The 16,634-nt window shown below is 39.8% G+C and overlaps 1 protein-coding gene across 7 annotated transcripts in view; it reads left to right on the forward strand.

Moving 5' to 3' along the window:
- TANC1 (tetratricopeptide repeat, ankyrin repeat and coiled-coil containing 1) overlaps nucleotides 1-16,553 on the forward strand; it is an 84,770-nt gene extending 68,217 nt beyond the window's left edge. For all 7 annotated transcript variants that reach the window (XM_062637862.1, XM_062637859.1, XM_062637857.1 and 4 more), the window contains 11 exons: nucleotides 531-767; nucleotides 1,404-1,589; nucleotides 2,970-3,048; nucleotides 7,199-7,332; nucleotides 7,996-8,119; nucleotides 8,241-8,416; nucleotides 9,597-9,729; nucleotides 10,599-10,690; nucleotides 11,771-11,917; nucleotides 13,063-13,163; nucleotides 13,983-16,553. In XM_062637862.1, the coding sequence (XP_062493846.1) occupies nucleotides 531-767; nucleotides 1,404-1,589; nucleotides 2,970-3,048; nucleotides 7,199-7,332; nucleotides 7,996-8,119; nucleotides 8,241-8,416; nucleotides 9,597-9,729; nucleotides 10,599-10,690; nucleotides 11,771-11,917; nucleotides 13,063-13,163; nucleotides 13,983-15,333 (2,760 nt within the window). In that variant the 3' untranslated portion in view covers nucleotides 15,334-16,553. The remainder of the gene's footprint in view (nucleotides 1-530; nucleotides 768-1,403; nucleotides 1,590-2,969; nucleotides 3,049-7,198; nucleotides 7,333-7,995; nucleotides 8,120-8,240; nucleotides 8,417-9,596; nucleotides 9,730-10,598; nucleotides 10,691-11,770; nucleotides 11,918-13,062; nucleotides 13,164-13,982) is intronic.
- The last annotated feature ends 81 nt before the right edge of the window (nucleotides 16,554-16,634 follow it).

Below are 16,634 nucleotides of genomic sequence, written 5' to 3' on the forward strand. Positions count from 1 at the left end.
GCATGCTCTGATAATGCTTTTAGAATCATAGAATCCTAGAATGGTTTTGGTTGGAAGGAACTTTAAAGATCATCCAGTTCCAGCCCTTCCGCCACAGGCAAGAACACATACCATTAGACCAGGTTGCTCAAAGCCCTGTCCAACCTGGCCTTGGAATGCCAGGGATGGGGCAGCCACAGCTTCTCTGGGCAGAGAGATTGCTTTTTACGCAATCTGGTTCTCTGTTAATGGAGTCAGATACATAAATCTGCAGAGTAGCAGCAAGTCGCATGGATGGAATTGTCATGAGAGAGTAGTGAGTTTCAGGGAAGAGGTAAGTTTTCTATTAGAAGTACACACTAATAGAATAATTATTTGCTAACAGACAATTTTAAACTTTCATATTGCTAGATATGTGATAAAGTCAATGTCTGCCAATAAAATCTCCATCAAAATTGGGAAGTAACATACGAGTATTTGAATCAAGATGTCACAGTCTCTTAATAAATTCAGACAAATCTGAATAAAAAGTTGTTTAAATTGAATTTTAGGTGAGTCGGCTGCTGATCTTGGCAGGAGCAAATGTGAATTACAGGACTGAAGTCTTAAATAACGCTCCAGTGCTGTGTGTTCAGTCACACCTTGGACATGAAGAAGTGGTCACTCTTTTACTAGAGTTTGGAGCTGCTATTGATGGAACTTCAGAAAATGGGATGACAGCACTTAGTTATGCAGCTGCTGCGGGTCACATAAACATAGTTTCACTGCTGTGCAAAAAAGGTGCAAAGGTAAGCTCATGCACAAAATTGCAATGTTTGCAGTCAAAAAAATCATGTAAAGACCTAAGAAAATTGTTGATTACACAAGTAGTATATAATTGGGGCAGGGTATGGGGAAGAACATCTACACAGGCTTCTGTGAAACAGTTTCAGATGCCACCCATCACAAGCCACTGGCCCCTCCATTCTGCCAGTTTTAGGTCCACCTCACTGTGTACTTAATGTAAGTGTGTACTTCATCAGCTTGTCCATGACTATCTTATGAGAGACAGTGTCAGAAATCTTACTATAGTTGAGGTAGATAACATCCACAGCTCTCCCCTCATCTACAAAGCCCGTCACCTTGCTGTACAAGGCTGACAGGTTGTTTAAGCATGACTTCCCCTTAGTAAGCCCATGCTGACTACTCCAAATCACCTTTTTGTCCTTCATGTGTTTGGAAATGGTTTCTGAGATAGTTCTCCCATTGCCTTCCCAGCAACTAAGGTGAGGCTGTTTGGCCTATAATTCCCCAGATCTTCCTTCTTGCCCTTCTTGAAGATAGGAGTGACATTTACTCTCTTGCAGTGCTTGGAAGTTCTTCTCATGGCCTTTCACTTGACTTTTTAACTTTGAACACCTTTTTTCCCTCCACCTACAATGCAGGCTGACTATGTAGACAAGAAGGGCCAGTGTGCTTTGGTCCATAGCGCACTGAGAGGGCATTGTGATATCCTTGAATACTTGCTCAATGTTGCTTGGATAGCTCCATCCCAAGAACAGAATTCATTAAGAAGAAGCCAGGCGTTGCAGCAAGCTCTAACAGCAGCTTCCAGTATGGGACACTGTCAGGTAGGTTGGTAGTTCATATATGTCCAAATCTGTTTGAATTTATCAGAGTTGCATAACACTGCTTGCAGCTATTTTTGAAAGAAGTCTGGAGAGCAGGACTATTGAAACTTCTGGTATTTAAAGTAGTGTGCACTCTTAGCAGCAGTTGTAAATGCTGTAGTTAACTATCCAGTTATATTATTTGTTTCAGGATTTGTTTATATGTAATTTTCTGTGTTTTTTTTCCTGTCTGTTCCTAACTGGTTTTCTGTTGTCCTAACTCCGTAGTGGTAACGATGATATTCTGTATCTGTGATCCACTGTAGCATGTTTCTACTTTAGGATGATTTCTGGGTTCTTTAGGGTTTTTTTCGTAGTATAACAAGTTGCATATTGCACATACTTGGACATGCTTAAATTTTTAACTTGGTGCACATATCAGGCTATAGACTTCAGCTTTCTTCAGCTTAATGTCACTTTAGACAGAAATTTGGGGGTGTATGTATGTGTATGATAACTGTCAGCATTACAGTACTATTCAGTAAAATGAACACTAAAAGTAAGCAAATAAGAAATACTTAAAACGGTTTAGATAATACAAGGTAATACAAGTATGTCTTCTGTTCACTGGAAAAATAAACCTGAACCTTGGCATAAAAGTAATTGGTAAGTAAAGATCATACTAGGCTGATGGGATTTCCTGTGTATGTATTGTGATGTGCCAAAAGTGGAAACTTAAAATCTCTTCAATAAAACCATTTCAGTATTAAGTTCTTTTAAATCTATTCTTTAAGTGCCATAAGATCTGGTCTTTAGAGTTGTTTGCATGATTCAAATACAGAAATGCCTATGTGCAATTAATTTATTGTATAATATATAAGCCATCACTGTCTCACAATATAAATTGGAGGATTCTGAACTATGATTAACTTGAATTAATGGATAATTCCTTCACTTGTAAAAGTTGCTATCCATGACTCAAATGAAAATAGTCAACTGCTGAATATCAGCAAAATAGGTCACATTAATCATAGTTACTCTTACCTGAAAATGTCCATCTTTCCCTGGTTTTAGGAGTGGGATGCGTTATTTTTATTTTTGGCACTGTTTGCCTTGATTGTTGTGGTATCTGTAGGTCATACAGGAGCTCATTAAATCATAATAATGCAAAACATCCTGAACCAGTTAACAGAAGGGCGCTAGGCTTTATTTTTAAACTACTTTCAATAACAGTCATCTTCAGGTCATACTAAAAATCATACGGACCTTGCTTTGATGGCTTATGAGCAATATCTCTTCATTTTCTTTGATTCATGTGCATTGTTTTAAATCTTTTATCCTTTGTTATGTTGTGCAAGTGATGGTTTAGTGACTCACATCTCTGCTAACTGATTTTGACAGGTGGTTTGTTACATCTTGACAATTGAAAAGGATCATGGAATAGACATCAATGACACTGATGCCTTGTGGGGAGAAACAGGTATTTTGTTTCTTCTGTTTTCTCTAGAGTTGCTCATTTAAAAAATAACAGATTCTGATTTTTTGAACTTAATTCTCTGTGGTAGAAGTTGTGGGAAATACCAGTTTTAATAATAAAATGCAGTGTATAAGTGTAGAGTTTTTAACTTAATAAATCCACTCCTCTCGTATTGGAAAGAAGAGTTATTTTGTATTAAAATCACTGAAAATTACTGACTTCCTAATTAAATTGGAATTTATATGTGGAAATACAGTGCTTTGAGCTGCAGTGTGAATTTCTTAGGATTATCTGAGAATTTTTTATTTTCTTTTTTTGTTGTTGTTAAATCTCATTTGTTTGCAAGAAATGCGAGGCAGTTGACTCATTTATTCGAACGAGACTGTGGATGAAAAGACATCCCTCTGTGTGGGAAATGCCAGATCTTTTTTTTAAGACAGGCTGTAAGCTGTGCAGGCTGCAGCTGGAAGGTTTCCTGGTTAACCATATGAGTAGCATCTCAAATTCATTTAAAAAGCTGAGATTGTACAAGCAGGTGTGAAAACCATCTCTTTTAATTATTGTCAGTAACCTCTTCACATACCGAAGAAGCAAACGTTCTTAATTCCTGTGCATGTACAGAACTCTTGTTGCAAATACAGTGAATTCCAAACCCCATACATCTCTTTCCAAACTAATTTTCCTTTAATATTTCTTGACAATGTTTTGTATTTAAGTTCTTTATGTATTGGATATCTTTGCTAATGAAGTAAGTACTTCCTTATGCAGTGCTAAGGTGGCAAAGGTCTCTGTCCAGGTAACTGTGGGCAGTTCCCTGCAGCATTTTTTTGCTCTCTGAAATAGTAGTAAGTCTGAGGCAAGAAAAACATGTAGAGTGAGTCAAGGTAGTCACAGGTTTACCATTACATTGAATATTCAGTTAGCAAATTGTCCTGGGTTCAGCAGTAGCAGTCATTTTTCTCCTCCTTGGTAGCTGGTGCAGTGCAGTGTTTTGACTTTCAGCTCGGGAACAGAGCTGATAACAATGATGTTTTGGTTTGGCCAAGGACTTTGTGAGCCTCATGCTCTGCCAGGGAGGAGGGGAAGCTGGGAGGAAGCAGAGACAGGACACCTGACCCAAACTGACCAAAGAGGTATTCCATACCACAGCACGTCATGCCCAGGATGTAACTGGGAGTTAGCCGGAAGGGCTGGGAGACTGCAGGGTTGGAGGAGGCATCGGTCAGAGCTTGGTTGGGCTGGGGGGGGCGAGTTATCAGTTGGCTGGTGGTGAGGTGTTGTATTCTCTTCCCTTGTTATTTCCTTTATCATTATTATCATTGGTGGTAGCAGTAGTGATCTGTGTTATACCTTAGTTACTAAACTGTTCTTATCTCAACCTGTGGGAGTTGCATTCTTTTCAATTCTCCTCTCCCTCCCTCCGGGAGTAGGGGGAGGGCAAGAAGAGGGGGAAGTGAGTGAACAAGCTGTCTGACTGGGTTTAAACCACAACACGAATGTACAAAATTTATGTGGAAAGAATTCTAATTTATATGCTGCTGGAATCTGCACAGTTTTGTATGTGTGGGTGAATTTATGTTTGCATTGTACTGAATGGTTCTTTGCAGCCTATTTTGCAAATGGGAGTATGATGTGGAACTGGATAGTGGTAAAGTTAGAAGGATGAGGCAGATAGAGTGAGGAGCGCAGTTTTAAAAAGGAAAAATCCATCACACATTGAAATAGCATAGAACAAACTTTAAGATCATTCCTTTTCATGCAGTGACATGTTCCAGAACAGCTTGTTTCTGTTCATATATTTGTACTGCTGTTAACCTGCTTGAATCCTGAGTTGGTTCTGCTCATTGTGGAGGCTGTTTCAATAGCATTTTATATTGTGAGTCTTTAGAGGGAAAGACAGCTAGAGATCATCATTCCCAGTATTTTAGCCCATTAACGGTGCTGAAGGCCACATTTGTATGAAGTACAGGTCCAAGGCAAATTAAATAGCAAATTCAAGTGGAGCAGATAAAAAAAAGTCATGTAACAGATGAAGTGTGTGAGCATGTTCAGTGAAGACTTCTAAGTGTTATCTGCATTTCCCTAGTTTACCCTTTTCAAAATCCACATTAATCTCAGTTGCAAAAAAATAATCTTAGGTTAAAGACGTCTCTGAGATGTTTTCCAGCCTCATATGTTCTGTACAGATTAGCTAAATTTGAACATCGTTCACTGTCTAGTAAAACTGATAGAAAATAGCATCTCTTTGGTTGCTCTCAACTTTTGCAGAGTACCATTAGGCAGATCAGTCATATTTTGGAGTAGAATAGATGGAATTCCTGAGCAGAGTTTAGCCCTAATGTTGTTAAAGCTAACTGGAGGAATTGTTTTGTCATCTTCTACCCAAGTTAGATATAGGGAGTTACACTGTTGCTGTAATGTTAGTTACACTGTGAGCTAAAATGCTGCTACTGACAGAATAAAAAATGTGAAGTTTTTGAATGAGATGATTTGTTTTCCCTTTGATGTTGGTATCTGTAAGAGTTACTTTCCAGTTGTTCAGATCAAAACAGTTGATGTAAATGTAACATAGCAAAATACCAGTTGGTAAAGAGTGAATGGGTTAGATATTGTAGTTCTAAAAAAAGGAATGTGCTGCTTCCTGCAGTGTTTGTAATTTCATTCACTTGCAGCATTTGTAGCAATTGAAATAAACTATCATGTTTGGAAATGCTGAAAAAAGAGTAACAGGAAATTCACAATTTGACCGACTTCTCATGGGAAAACTCTATGATATTAGGATTTAGAAAACAGAGGGGCTAGTCCTTTGCTGATTGTTGCAGAAGTCAGTGCGTGAACCCATTTTCTAAACAATGTTAACATTACTGATGATGCTTTAACACAACAACAAAAAAGCCACTTTAATTTCAAGCTCCATTTAAAACACACAATAAGTTGATGGGAAAAGGGGAAAAAATCATGATGGGGAATATACTTTTATTTTCAGCCTTCAGTGAGTGTCACAGTGAAAAGGTGTATGATAAGCTTTAGGAGAAGGTGGCAAGTTGTTTAAATGTGCAGCCTTACAGCAACACTTAAGCATTACTGTACTGAGTCCCACAGTATTGGTGTTGAATGTATGGAAGCCTGCTTTCTCATAAGACACATATTGTGAACACAGATGTGCAGTAATTTGTATCTTATGAATGTCTAAAAGATCAAAACAGTGGTTTTAATTCTGTGCTACATGGACACATTTGCTGCTACACTGTGTTGAACTGTTCTGTCTCCAGTGTGTGTAGGTGTGTATATGCAGTTGTGATACTCTGGTGTTTCCAGACAGGGCTGAAAAAGTAGCTGCCCATAGTAGTATCTGTGTTTAAAAGCTGCAAAGTTACTGCATTTTAGGTAGAGGTCAAGAGCACTCGCTTTTGATAACATACACTGTTCTGTTCAAAGAAAGATTTTTAAGGTGATTAGAATGTTGATGTCTCTTGTGTACTGGAAAATGTACAGTAATCCCCTGAAGTCTAGAGCAAGGGTTAACACACAGGAATTAGAACTATTAATTCATAACCTACTGTGCTTTTCACCATGAAAACCAGGGAAAACAGTCTTAACTAGTGCAGAATGAAGCTAAAGCTAAATTGTCCAAGACACAGGCTTTCTGCAGGGATCTACATATCTGATGTTTTATACTAAATCACAGCTAGGGATCAGGTAAAACATACTTCCTGAAACTTGAGTTACAGTCCCTTTGCTGAATCCAGGAGCTGTTTCCATCTTCACCTTTAGGAAGGGCCAGATGGAAAGAGATGAAACTTTCTTGCCTTGAAAAAAATGATTAATGAAAAAGAAACTAGAACAGCCAGGTGGGTTTATCCAAAATGTTCGTAAAGATTCCTTTGAAGCTACAGCCTGTGCACATGATACAGCTCTTATCTTTGAGAATCATTTCACACACATCCCCCATCCCCCCCCCCCCCCCCCCCGTGGTTTATTGACTTAAGCTGATTCTGACTAATTCACTTGAGGCTAGAAATAGTTTATGGCAATACTACAGAGCAGCAGAGTTGAAAAGATTGGGGCTTCAGTCACACTCACATAATGTGCTTGTGTTAAAAAATGTGGTAAAACAGGAAAGAGATGATGTTGATGAAAATGCTTTTCTTAGCTCTGACAGCTGCTGCAGGAAGAGGGAAACTGGAAGTCTGCGAACTACTTCTTGAACGTGGAGCTGTTGTGACGAGAGCTAACAGGAGGGGGATTCCGCCACTTTTCTGTGCTGTGCGGCAGGGGCACTGGCAGGTCTGACACATCTTTGTGAACTAAACAGATTCCTTTGGGAAGCTGTCCTCGATTCCCCCCATCTTTATTCCTGTTATAAGTTAGTGTAGATTTTCTAATGCGTGCTTGCATCAACACCAAAGGAATGCGTTCAGAAGCTCACTTTTAAAGTTATTTAAAATGACAGATACTGGTAAATAAAGAAGCTGTGGCTGCCCCATCCCCGGCAGTGTTCAAGGCTAGGCTGAATGGGGCTTTGAGCAACCTGGTCTACTGAAAGGTGTCCCTGCCTATGACAGGGGGTTGGAACAAGGTGATCTTTAAGGTCACTTCCAGCTCAAACCATTCTGTGATTTTATACAGAGGATTAAAAAGTATATCAACTGTATGACAACCTTGGTTATAATGTACTTGAAAAATAATAGATGAGAGTTAAAATATTTCCTAGACCAAGAACAGAGGCAATTTCACATTCTCCATACTGCTTCTCTATTAATGGAGAGAGAACCTTAAGAGTCAGGAGCTTTCCTCATGCTGGCCATTCCTGTCTGGAGAAGGCTCTGAACTGCAAACAGATTTCTCAGTGATTGTTATAAATAACACCTTAGTCCTTTTCTTTAAAAGTTCATTCTCTTAAGGATAAAATTTGCCAATTTATTTTTAAATTGCTGTTTTCTATTTCAGATTGCTAAACTTCTAGTGGAGCATGGGTCTGATGTGAATTTAAGTGACAAACAAGGCCGAACTCCACTTATGGTGGCTTCTTGTGAAGGACACTTGAGCACTGTGGAATTTCTGCTTTCTGAAGGTAGAAAATAAATAGTGGTTCAAGGCTGCACAGCTGTACCAGAGACTGCATCTCTGTGAGTTGAGTAGTTTTGCTTATTAAACAGGACATCTTTATAACAAACATCATTTTCATTTTACAGGTGCAGCTATTTCCTCTCTGGACAAAGAAGGACTGACAGCTTTGAGCTGGGCATGTCTGAAAGGCCACAGGGAAGTGGTTCAGTATTTAGTTGAGAAAGGTGCAACAACTGATCAGACAGACAAAAATGGACGAACGCCCCTAGACCTGGCAGCTTTTTATGGAGATGCTGATATTGTGAGTAGAACTAACAGCAGGAAAACAGCTTCTGTTAAAATTTTCATTAATACAGACCAAAGCTCAGAAGAAGTATTGCCAACAAACCAGGAAGGAAATCTGAGGAAGTAGCAAAGATGCTTACACTGCTAGCAACTGGACTGCAGTGCAAGCATTTTCTCAGTGAGGTTTTGGTACAGAGGTAGTGATGGTAGAAGTCCAGCATTATCCCATTATGTTTTACTGTCTGCTGTTGTATGCAAGTCTTTTAAAACTCAATCAAAAGGAGCATTTACAATTTCTGCTTTGGATGAACTGGAATTAAGAAAAAAAAGGAAAAGGAGCTTTTTCAGACATGAAAGGAAAATACTTTTTTTTTTCTTCAGGCTCTGCAAAGCCATCGAGGTGACCTGTCAGGGTCAGCTGGGTGCCTTCATGGAACAGAGATTCCAGATGAGGGGTGTAGGAAGAATAATATTGCCAGAATAGATGAAATGCAGAAAGATTTTGCTTCTTCATCATAAGGCATCATTAGTTGTCTTTGATAGGTATTTGTCATGCTTTCCATGACTGGGAAAGAACTGTTACAAATGCTGATGCTTTTCATCTTGCAAAGATGGCACTGAGCATATCTCAGTGTTACTGTCAGCCTGATAATGTGGTACTACAAGGCCTGAGGTGAAAATTCACTTCTCAATTTGTTTCACAGGTCATTTCAGAAATAGGACAACTGAAGTTCTTTTTCAAGTCCTGTTCCTTTCTCGCATAGTACCTTCTTCCTCTGTAGTGAATGTTAAAATGCAAACATTTAAGGTGAATTTAAGGCATTTTAGGTGAAGTTTTTCTGAATCTGAAATGGACCGTGACTGTAGCTGAGATCAAAAGGATACAATAAGGTTAAAGTCTGTATCTTTGAAATTACAGATTTATTTTTTTGAGTGTCTGTTTTGTCCATACGCTTCAAAACTCGGTAACAGTTAGTGTAATGTTACACTGTACTTGAAGCTAAAGCCACGGGGCCTGCACTGCTGCTCTGTTCTCACTGCATTCATTACCCTTGGGCTTGAGTTGCTGCCTCTGCCTATTGGCACGCAGATCATGACCAAAGGAGGGAAATGGAGGGATTAGGTGGTAGCTTAACTATCCCACTGTTCTGCCTCTCCTGCCAATGTTACAAGGCCTGTCTTGTTTCTCTTCACAGGTGCAGTATTTGGTAGAGAAAGGAGCAATGATTGAGCACGTAGACCACAGCGGCATGCGGCCACTGGACAGAGCTATTGGATGTCGTAACACAGCTGTAGTGGTTATGCTGCTGAGAAAAGGAGCTAAACTAGGTTAGTAAAACTGGCCTGTACTCAAAAGCAGCAACTGAATATCTGCTTTGCTAGAATTACTGTCATTTTTGTAGAGTAAATAAATAAATCTGGAAGTGCACACTAGATTTTTGCTGATTGCATGGTTTGCAGATGCCTGCGCAAGAGAAATCTCTCTCTTAAAGGCAGACACTCAAGACTCGCTTCAGAAGTGAAGAAATGAAAAGCACTGTGTTCTTTTCTTTGATGTGTTGATGAAGAGGTTTGGAGGAGTCAGTCTTTACATGGTTACTCTATCATGATAAAGAAGGAAATGATGATTGCACCATTACTGATACTTAATTCTAGGAATTATTTAGATTAAGAAGTTTTACATTTAAAGAACATTTTTAATAGATTATAGAATTGCAAAGAATGGTTAAAATTGTACATCCAATACCTGGTGCAGATGTGTACATAGAATAGTTAGGGTTGGAAAGGACCTTAAGATCATCTAGTTCCAATCCCCTTGCCATGGGCAGGGGTAATTTTTGAATCTGTAGTGCCTCTAAATCATCATTTATTATTGTTTGGGTACTACGGATGATCAAGTACAGATCCTTACTTACGTCTGGACTTTACGGTGACTTTTATACTGACCTGTTCTGCTTAATACCAAGGATGGAATGAATCGGACCATTTAGTACCTGGCTCTCTATGTGTGGCAGCAGGGCAGGTATGGATATATAACTATCTTAAATACATGTGCGCACAGTACTACTACTACTACTACAAATAGTTCTATGCAGGTGGAATATCTATCGAAGTAGGATTAGGCTTTCTAGGGTCAATAGGTATCAGACACACACTTGCTTCCCTTTTGTCAGAGATCCTTAAAATTTAACTTGCAGGAAATGCAGCATGGGCAATGGCCACCTCCAAACCCGATATTCTGCTTATTCTGCTGCAGAAACTGATGGAAGAAGGAAATGTACTGTACAAAGTAGGTAGATTTTTTTTTTAATTATTTTTATTTTCTGACAGCAGAACATTATAATTTAACTTCTGAATGTAGTTTAAAGGTCTTTATACCTCCTTTTATGTTCAAACAAGATGTGTACTTGCACATCCTTTTATGTTGGGAATGAGGCCAACAAATCTTGAGAACCCTGGGAAGGAATCACTGAAAACTCCTGTGTAAATGAAATAAGTAACTGAAAATTTCAAGATGGATAAGTACATTTTCTTTCTGTTGAGCAAGTCAGTCTGAAGATTTGTAGCAGGCAGTTGCTGCTTAAGAGCAACTCAGAATAAAAGGTGCTCGTTTGAAAGTGCCTTGTTGAATTAAGTGACATTTAGGCATGTCCTTTTCTTCAGCATAATGTTCTTTTGCATGCTGTTTAAGTATATATTGAGGTAAGTGACAGCTCTTTTGATACGTTCTTTTTACTAATGGTGATACATTGCTTAAAAGAGGAACTGGCATTATTTGGTAAACTGAGACATCTGCTTTACTAGTGCAGCACAGTGCTGAATGGCTTTATAGAAGCATCATTCAAAGTCTGTTTTAGCTACCTGTAACTTGTAGGATCTTTTATAAGTGCCCTCAAATACCTGCCACCTTATCTCTGATCTTTTTTCTGTATCAAATGGCTTTGCATAGTAAAGAGAGACCCTTCAGGCCTTGCTGTCATGAATTAGATTCTCCCAAAACCTAGGCCTTAAAGTTATGATCAGTTACTTCATCAGGTATTGGGCTGCTCTCTTTAAATAAGTAAATAATTAATTGTACCTGATTTTTTGTCATACAAGTAGTATGTATTAATGCAGTATATCCTGCTGAAATACCACTAAAGGTATGAGTTTAGAAACAAACACAGACTTCAGTTAACATCCAAGTTCTCACCTGTTGTCTGTGTGCAAGTGCAATTCATACTGCGTATGTTTATTTTATTTAAATTGGGCTCTGTGTTTTTTACTTGAAGAGCACCTCTTGGTACATGTCAAGTATCAATGTGCTTTTCTGCAACAGTATTGTGACATTCAGGGTTCCTGAAAAGCTTCTTGTTTCTTACCTTTGTAGAAAGGCAAGATGAGAGAAGCAGCACAGCGCTATCAGTATGCCTTGAGGAAGTTTCCGAGGGAAGGATTTGGAGAAGAAATGAAAGCATTCAATGAGCTGAGAGTTTCATTATACCTAAATTTATCACGATGTCGCCGAAAAACAAATGTAAGCTCTTACTGTTCATCTGTTGCCTCTCCGGCATAGGGAATCTTAGGCTTCTGTTCTACTCCATCACTGAGTTTGTACCTGGGACATTTATTTCTGCTATTTTAGAATTCTTTTCACTGTATCCTGCTTCTGGGCTTTGTTGTGTCAACAAATGGGGACAGTTCATAAGATGAGGTCATGTTGCTGTGGGGGATCTGTTACAGCTCTTCTTAAGAAATCCGGTTATTTTGGAAGGACAAACTGCTGGATGGTTTTGGTACTTTTTGAAAAGACAGAATGGAAAATGCTGCTGCCGCTACTACAACTAATGTGTGTGTGCATTCCTTACCCTATCCCACTGATAAACTCATTGCATTTTGCTAACCCTGAAGTGCATCACTTTCCATCTAAAACTCAAGTTCATCATGTTGCTCTGTTCTTGCATATCGTCTCAGGACAGGGGTTTTTGGTGTTAATACTTCCCAACCTCCTGTATCCTCATGCTCCATATAATTCAGTATTGTGAACGCCCTGCGCCGTACATGGCTGTTAGAAAAATGAGGCTTGCTTCTGCCTTCAGCTTCCCCATAGCCATCTTTGCCCCTGTTTAAACCCTGCTTTTGTCAATTCCAGTCTAACCAACAATTTACTGAACTCTTACTCTGTGTTCTTGTTAAATGAGGACCAAATAAATTCCATCCAGTGCAGTTCTTCTTTCAAAATTTTACATACCTTGTCAGAGGCAGCTCTGGACTCGGCTAAAATATTTCCTGAATTTTCTTGCTTTTCTCTAAATTTGTAAGTCTTTAACTGACCTCTTTTCAAAAGACATTTGAAAGTCTTGCTGTTTGGGGTTTATTTTCTTTTAAACATGAAGTCTCCTCTAGCATTGTAACGTCTGTGGGTTGAAGATAACGGTATCCTGCTTATATTAGCACTGCTTTTAGCTACCTTGGAGTCAATTTCCCTTAAACATGAAAGGCAAGAGTAGCAAGATGAGGTCTGTTCTCAGTTTTTCAGAAAGTATCGGCTCTTGCTATCTGATAAAGGGACTCTTTGTACTGCATAAGGTATCCACACTACTGAAGCAGTACCATGAGTACAGGGCATGCACCTTTCTTTTGTTGTCACTGTATAATGAGTACATTTGTTGAAATTATTAGGACTTTGGTATGGCTGAAGAGTTCGCTACCAAAGCACTGGATCTGAAACCCAAGTCTTACGAAGCCTATTATGCTAGAGCAAGAGCTAAGAGGAACAGCAGGTACTGTTTGGTTCTGTGCATCTTCCTAACACCTTCAGGTAGCTCCTTGTCTTTTCCACTAGTTGTATTTAGAATTTGCAGAGAAAAAGTTCTTTTCCTTGTGCACTTTCCATCTCTATTAGGTCTCGGTATCAGTTAAAGCCAACCCAGCCCTGAAAAGCAATACTGAATAATCTTTTAGGCAAACAGCAGGTAGTTCAGGAAGTAACAGATTGATACAACGAGGGACTAAGTGTAAGAGCAAACGGGACTGCTACTCCAAGTGATTCAGCAGAATGCTGGCAGCAGTGTGCCACCAGACTCCAGCACTGCATTACTTATTATTGAGTTTATTTATGATTTATTACTGGGTGCTTCTGTAGGACAGGATATGTTGAATCATCAACAGTTCAAGATAAAAACAAGGGGAGCTTGAGAAACAGCAAACTGTAGTGGTATAGCTGAAGTCTAGGGAGAGGTGCCTTTTATTCATGAAGCAGAGTTCAGTCACCTGCTCAGAAGGCAACAGTGAAGCATTTACAAGACGAAGCATCAGTTCCTAGTGTTAGCAGCAGACTGCTGCTGCCTTCCTCAAGAAGCTGTTGAGATACCAGGGAAGGGTTTAGGGCTGGGTCTGCGCTTCCACCATAGGAAAGAATTTTGTGGCTTGGAGAAGATCCAATTCTTATATTGTCACCAGCTACATCCAGAGATGGCAGATCAGAATATGCCTTTGAAAGTCAGGGGTGTGAATTAATTGTAGGCAACGCTGAGACTTACATGTGCCCCTGGTTTTGATTGGGTTTAACTGAGGGTTGTTTTTTCTTTTTCCCTAAACAGAAAGCTACTTGCTGCTCTCGCTGACTTGCGTGAAGCCACACAGCTGTGTCCCAGCAATCAAGAGATAAAACGGCTCCTGGCTAGAGTAGAAGAGGAATGCAAACAGTTCCAGAGGACACAGCAACAGAAGCATCAGTCTCCACAGCTACTACAGCAAATTAACAACTCTGATAATGAGGAAGAGGGCATCATACAAGGTGTGAATGACAATTTTAATCTTCAAGACAGGGAGGATGAACTGTCACACCCTGAGGAATCTGTTTCCTGTTCACAAAGGCTGCAGTGTTCCTTAGCTGCTTCATCATACAGCAGGACCCTTCAAGAAGGTGTTCAGCAGAAAGCTAGATCTGCGTCCCCTCAAAGCAGAACAGGCAGTAAATACCTGAGAGAGCCAGGCTTGATCATGCAGCCAACAAAGCAGGCACAGATTGTGAAAACTAATCAGCACCTGAGCTCCATCCAGCCTGGACCAAAACCAGGAAGCAGTCCATGTAATGCAAAGACACAGTCATCTTTTCAGCATCTTCCCCAAAGTCCCTTGCCAGTCCGGCACTGTAAAATTCAGCATTTGGATGGGACAGGCACATTATCATCCGGAAGCATTTCTGCAGGTCCTAGTTCTGAACTGTACAATGAGAAGTTTGTGTCCAGCCAGTGTTCCCATTCACAGCATAATGAGAATCTGTCCTCACATTCTTTTGCAAGCAAGTCTAAAACCGCCGACCGGTTGACAGCCTGTACGCCAATGAATTTCAGTGAAGCAAGGCAGCAAAGTCCTGTCCCCTGTAGTTCTCCAGCTGGTAGTATGATTCTCGCCAGCTCAACCAGCAGCTTAAGTTCAGCCAGTAGTTTTTCAGATAGTATTAAGGGGCTGGGCCCAGATGTTCGACTCAAGGAGAGTAACGTTCATCAGGTTCAGAGTACTGCTGAACACAGACCTCGCAATACCCCATTTATGGGGATCATGGATAAGACTGCAAGGTTTCAGCAGCAAAATACTCAGTCCAGTCGTACTTGGCACTCTCAGGCATCAGAGGGATTATCAACTCATGTTGCTTCTGGGGGCATTCAGCCCTCCAGTTTCGAGCAGTACCCAGTCAAGCACTACCAAACTAAAATTTCCTCTACTGGTGCTGCCCCAGGTGACAGCAGCCAGAATGGTCTGCAAGCTAAAGACCGCGAGGAGCTCAAGTGCCAAATGTCAACCCACTGTCAAGACAGCAGATCACCTAAACAGGCACCGCATTTATACCCAGATGCGGTATCACAGCCTCACAGCAGTAAGGAAGGCCATCTGAGCCATGGCACGGCTGCGAAACCAAAGCGATCATTCATTGAATCAAATGTATAAATAATACTGTGTATATTTACAGGGTTGTAAAACTTGGCTCATGACATCATAGGGTATTACGTCTGTACAAAGTACTGATGGCTGGTCACTTGTGAATATGCAGTCCATGTTGGCCAGTTTTCAATGGGCTACAACCACTTCAAACTGGTCCTACCATCACAGGACAGTTACAGTAACTGGAACAGCAAACCTGTGTGAAAAGAGTCTGTGACGATCACCTACCCACCACGCTAGGCCCTCGCACAGACGAAGCCTTTCCATCCTATTTTACCATCAAGTAAGACTTTCCTTTTACATAGGGCTTTAATCTCTGGTTATATTACATCTCACCACTTACTTACGTAATAATTGTGCCTCTCTAATGCTTAAGTGCTTACTTCTCAAAACAGTGTTAAGAAAGATAATCTGCTGCATAATACTCAGATCTGTATATGTATGCTTTTTTTTTAAATCAAAGATAGTATTTTATCACTTTTCTAGTGGGATCTAATTTGGGTTGCATGATGTACATTTAGGAAGCATAAATAATTTGTGTCTGAGTACAATATAAGTGGCCATGTTTGGACATGTAAATATAACTATTTTTAGTAACTAGAAGAACTCAAGTAAAATAAACGGTGACATCTGCATGTGTATTGAAAGGCTTTGACCATATTGGTTATTGCACTGAAGAACACAATATTATGGCATATTAACAATAATCGCACTTTATATATAGTTTATCTAATCACCTTTGGGTGCTATCTTAAAACAAAATGATTTATTGTTTATTGTGGAAAAAGGTACAGCAGTGAAATCTTTAGGAATTGTTTTTATGGGAAACCTAAGAAATTGGTGAAGATGAAAGTTTTAGGAAAAGTGTACACACAGCTGTGTGACAGGATGAAGTTGTGAAGTTTCTCAGAGGAAATTCGGTTGGAAATCGGTGAGATCGTTCTGCAAACAAGGAGCTGTAATGCCATCCCTGTGAGTACAGGTAGGTTGGAGTGGTCAGTGTGCCAGGCACAGTTCACATCCTGTTCGTGGACAGTGTTGGACATTGTGAACAGCCGTAGCCCCTTTTACAACTTCTTTTTGAGTTTGCATCATTATGCTTTAGCTTATTTATTGTTTACTGTTTCTTTGATACTTTGTACAACTCCTATATTAGTCTTGTCCTCTAGTTCTATTTTTGCACAGCTACTGTATTTTTTCCATACAAAATAAAGATTATTAATACACGTGTGGGAGGAGATGCAGTCCCTGATGGTTACAGAGTAAACGCTCCAGCTTTTTTAGCTACATGTTCAGGAATACGGAAT

Source organism: Pezoporus occidentalis, unplaced genomic scaffold (assembly GCF_034315485.1).
Source record: "Pezoporus occidentalis ecotype Australia unplaced genomic scaffold, CSIRO_AGI_Poc_V1 ctg54, whole genome shotgun sequence".
In the NCBI taxonomy this organism is placed as follows: Eukaryota; Metazoa; Chordata; class Aves; order Psittaciformes; family Psittacidae; genus Pezoporus; species Pezoporus occidentalis.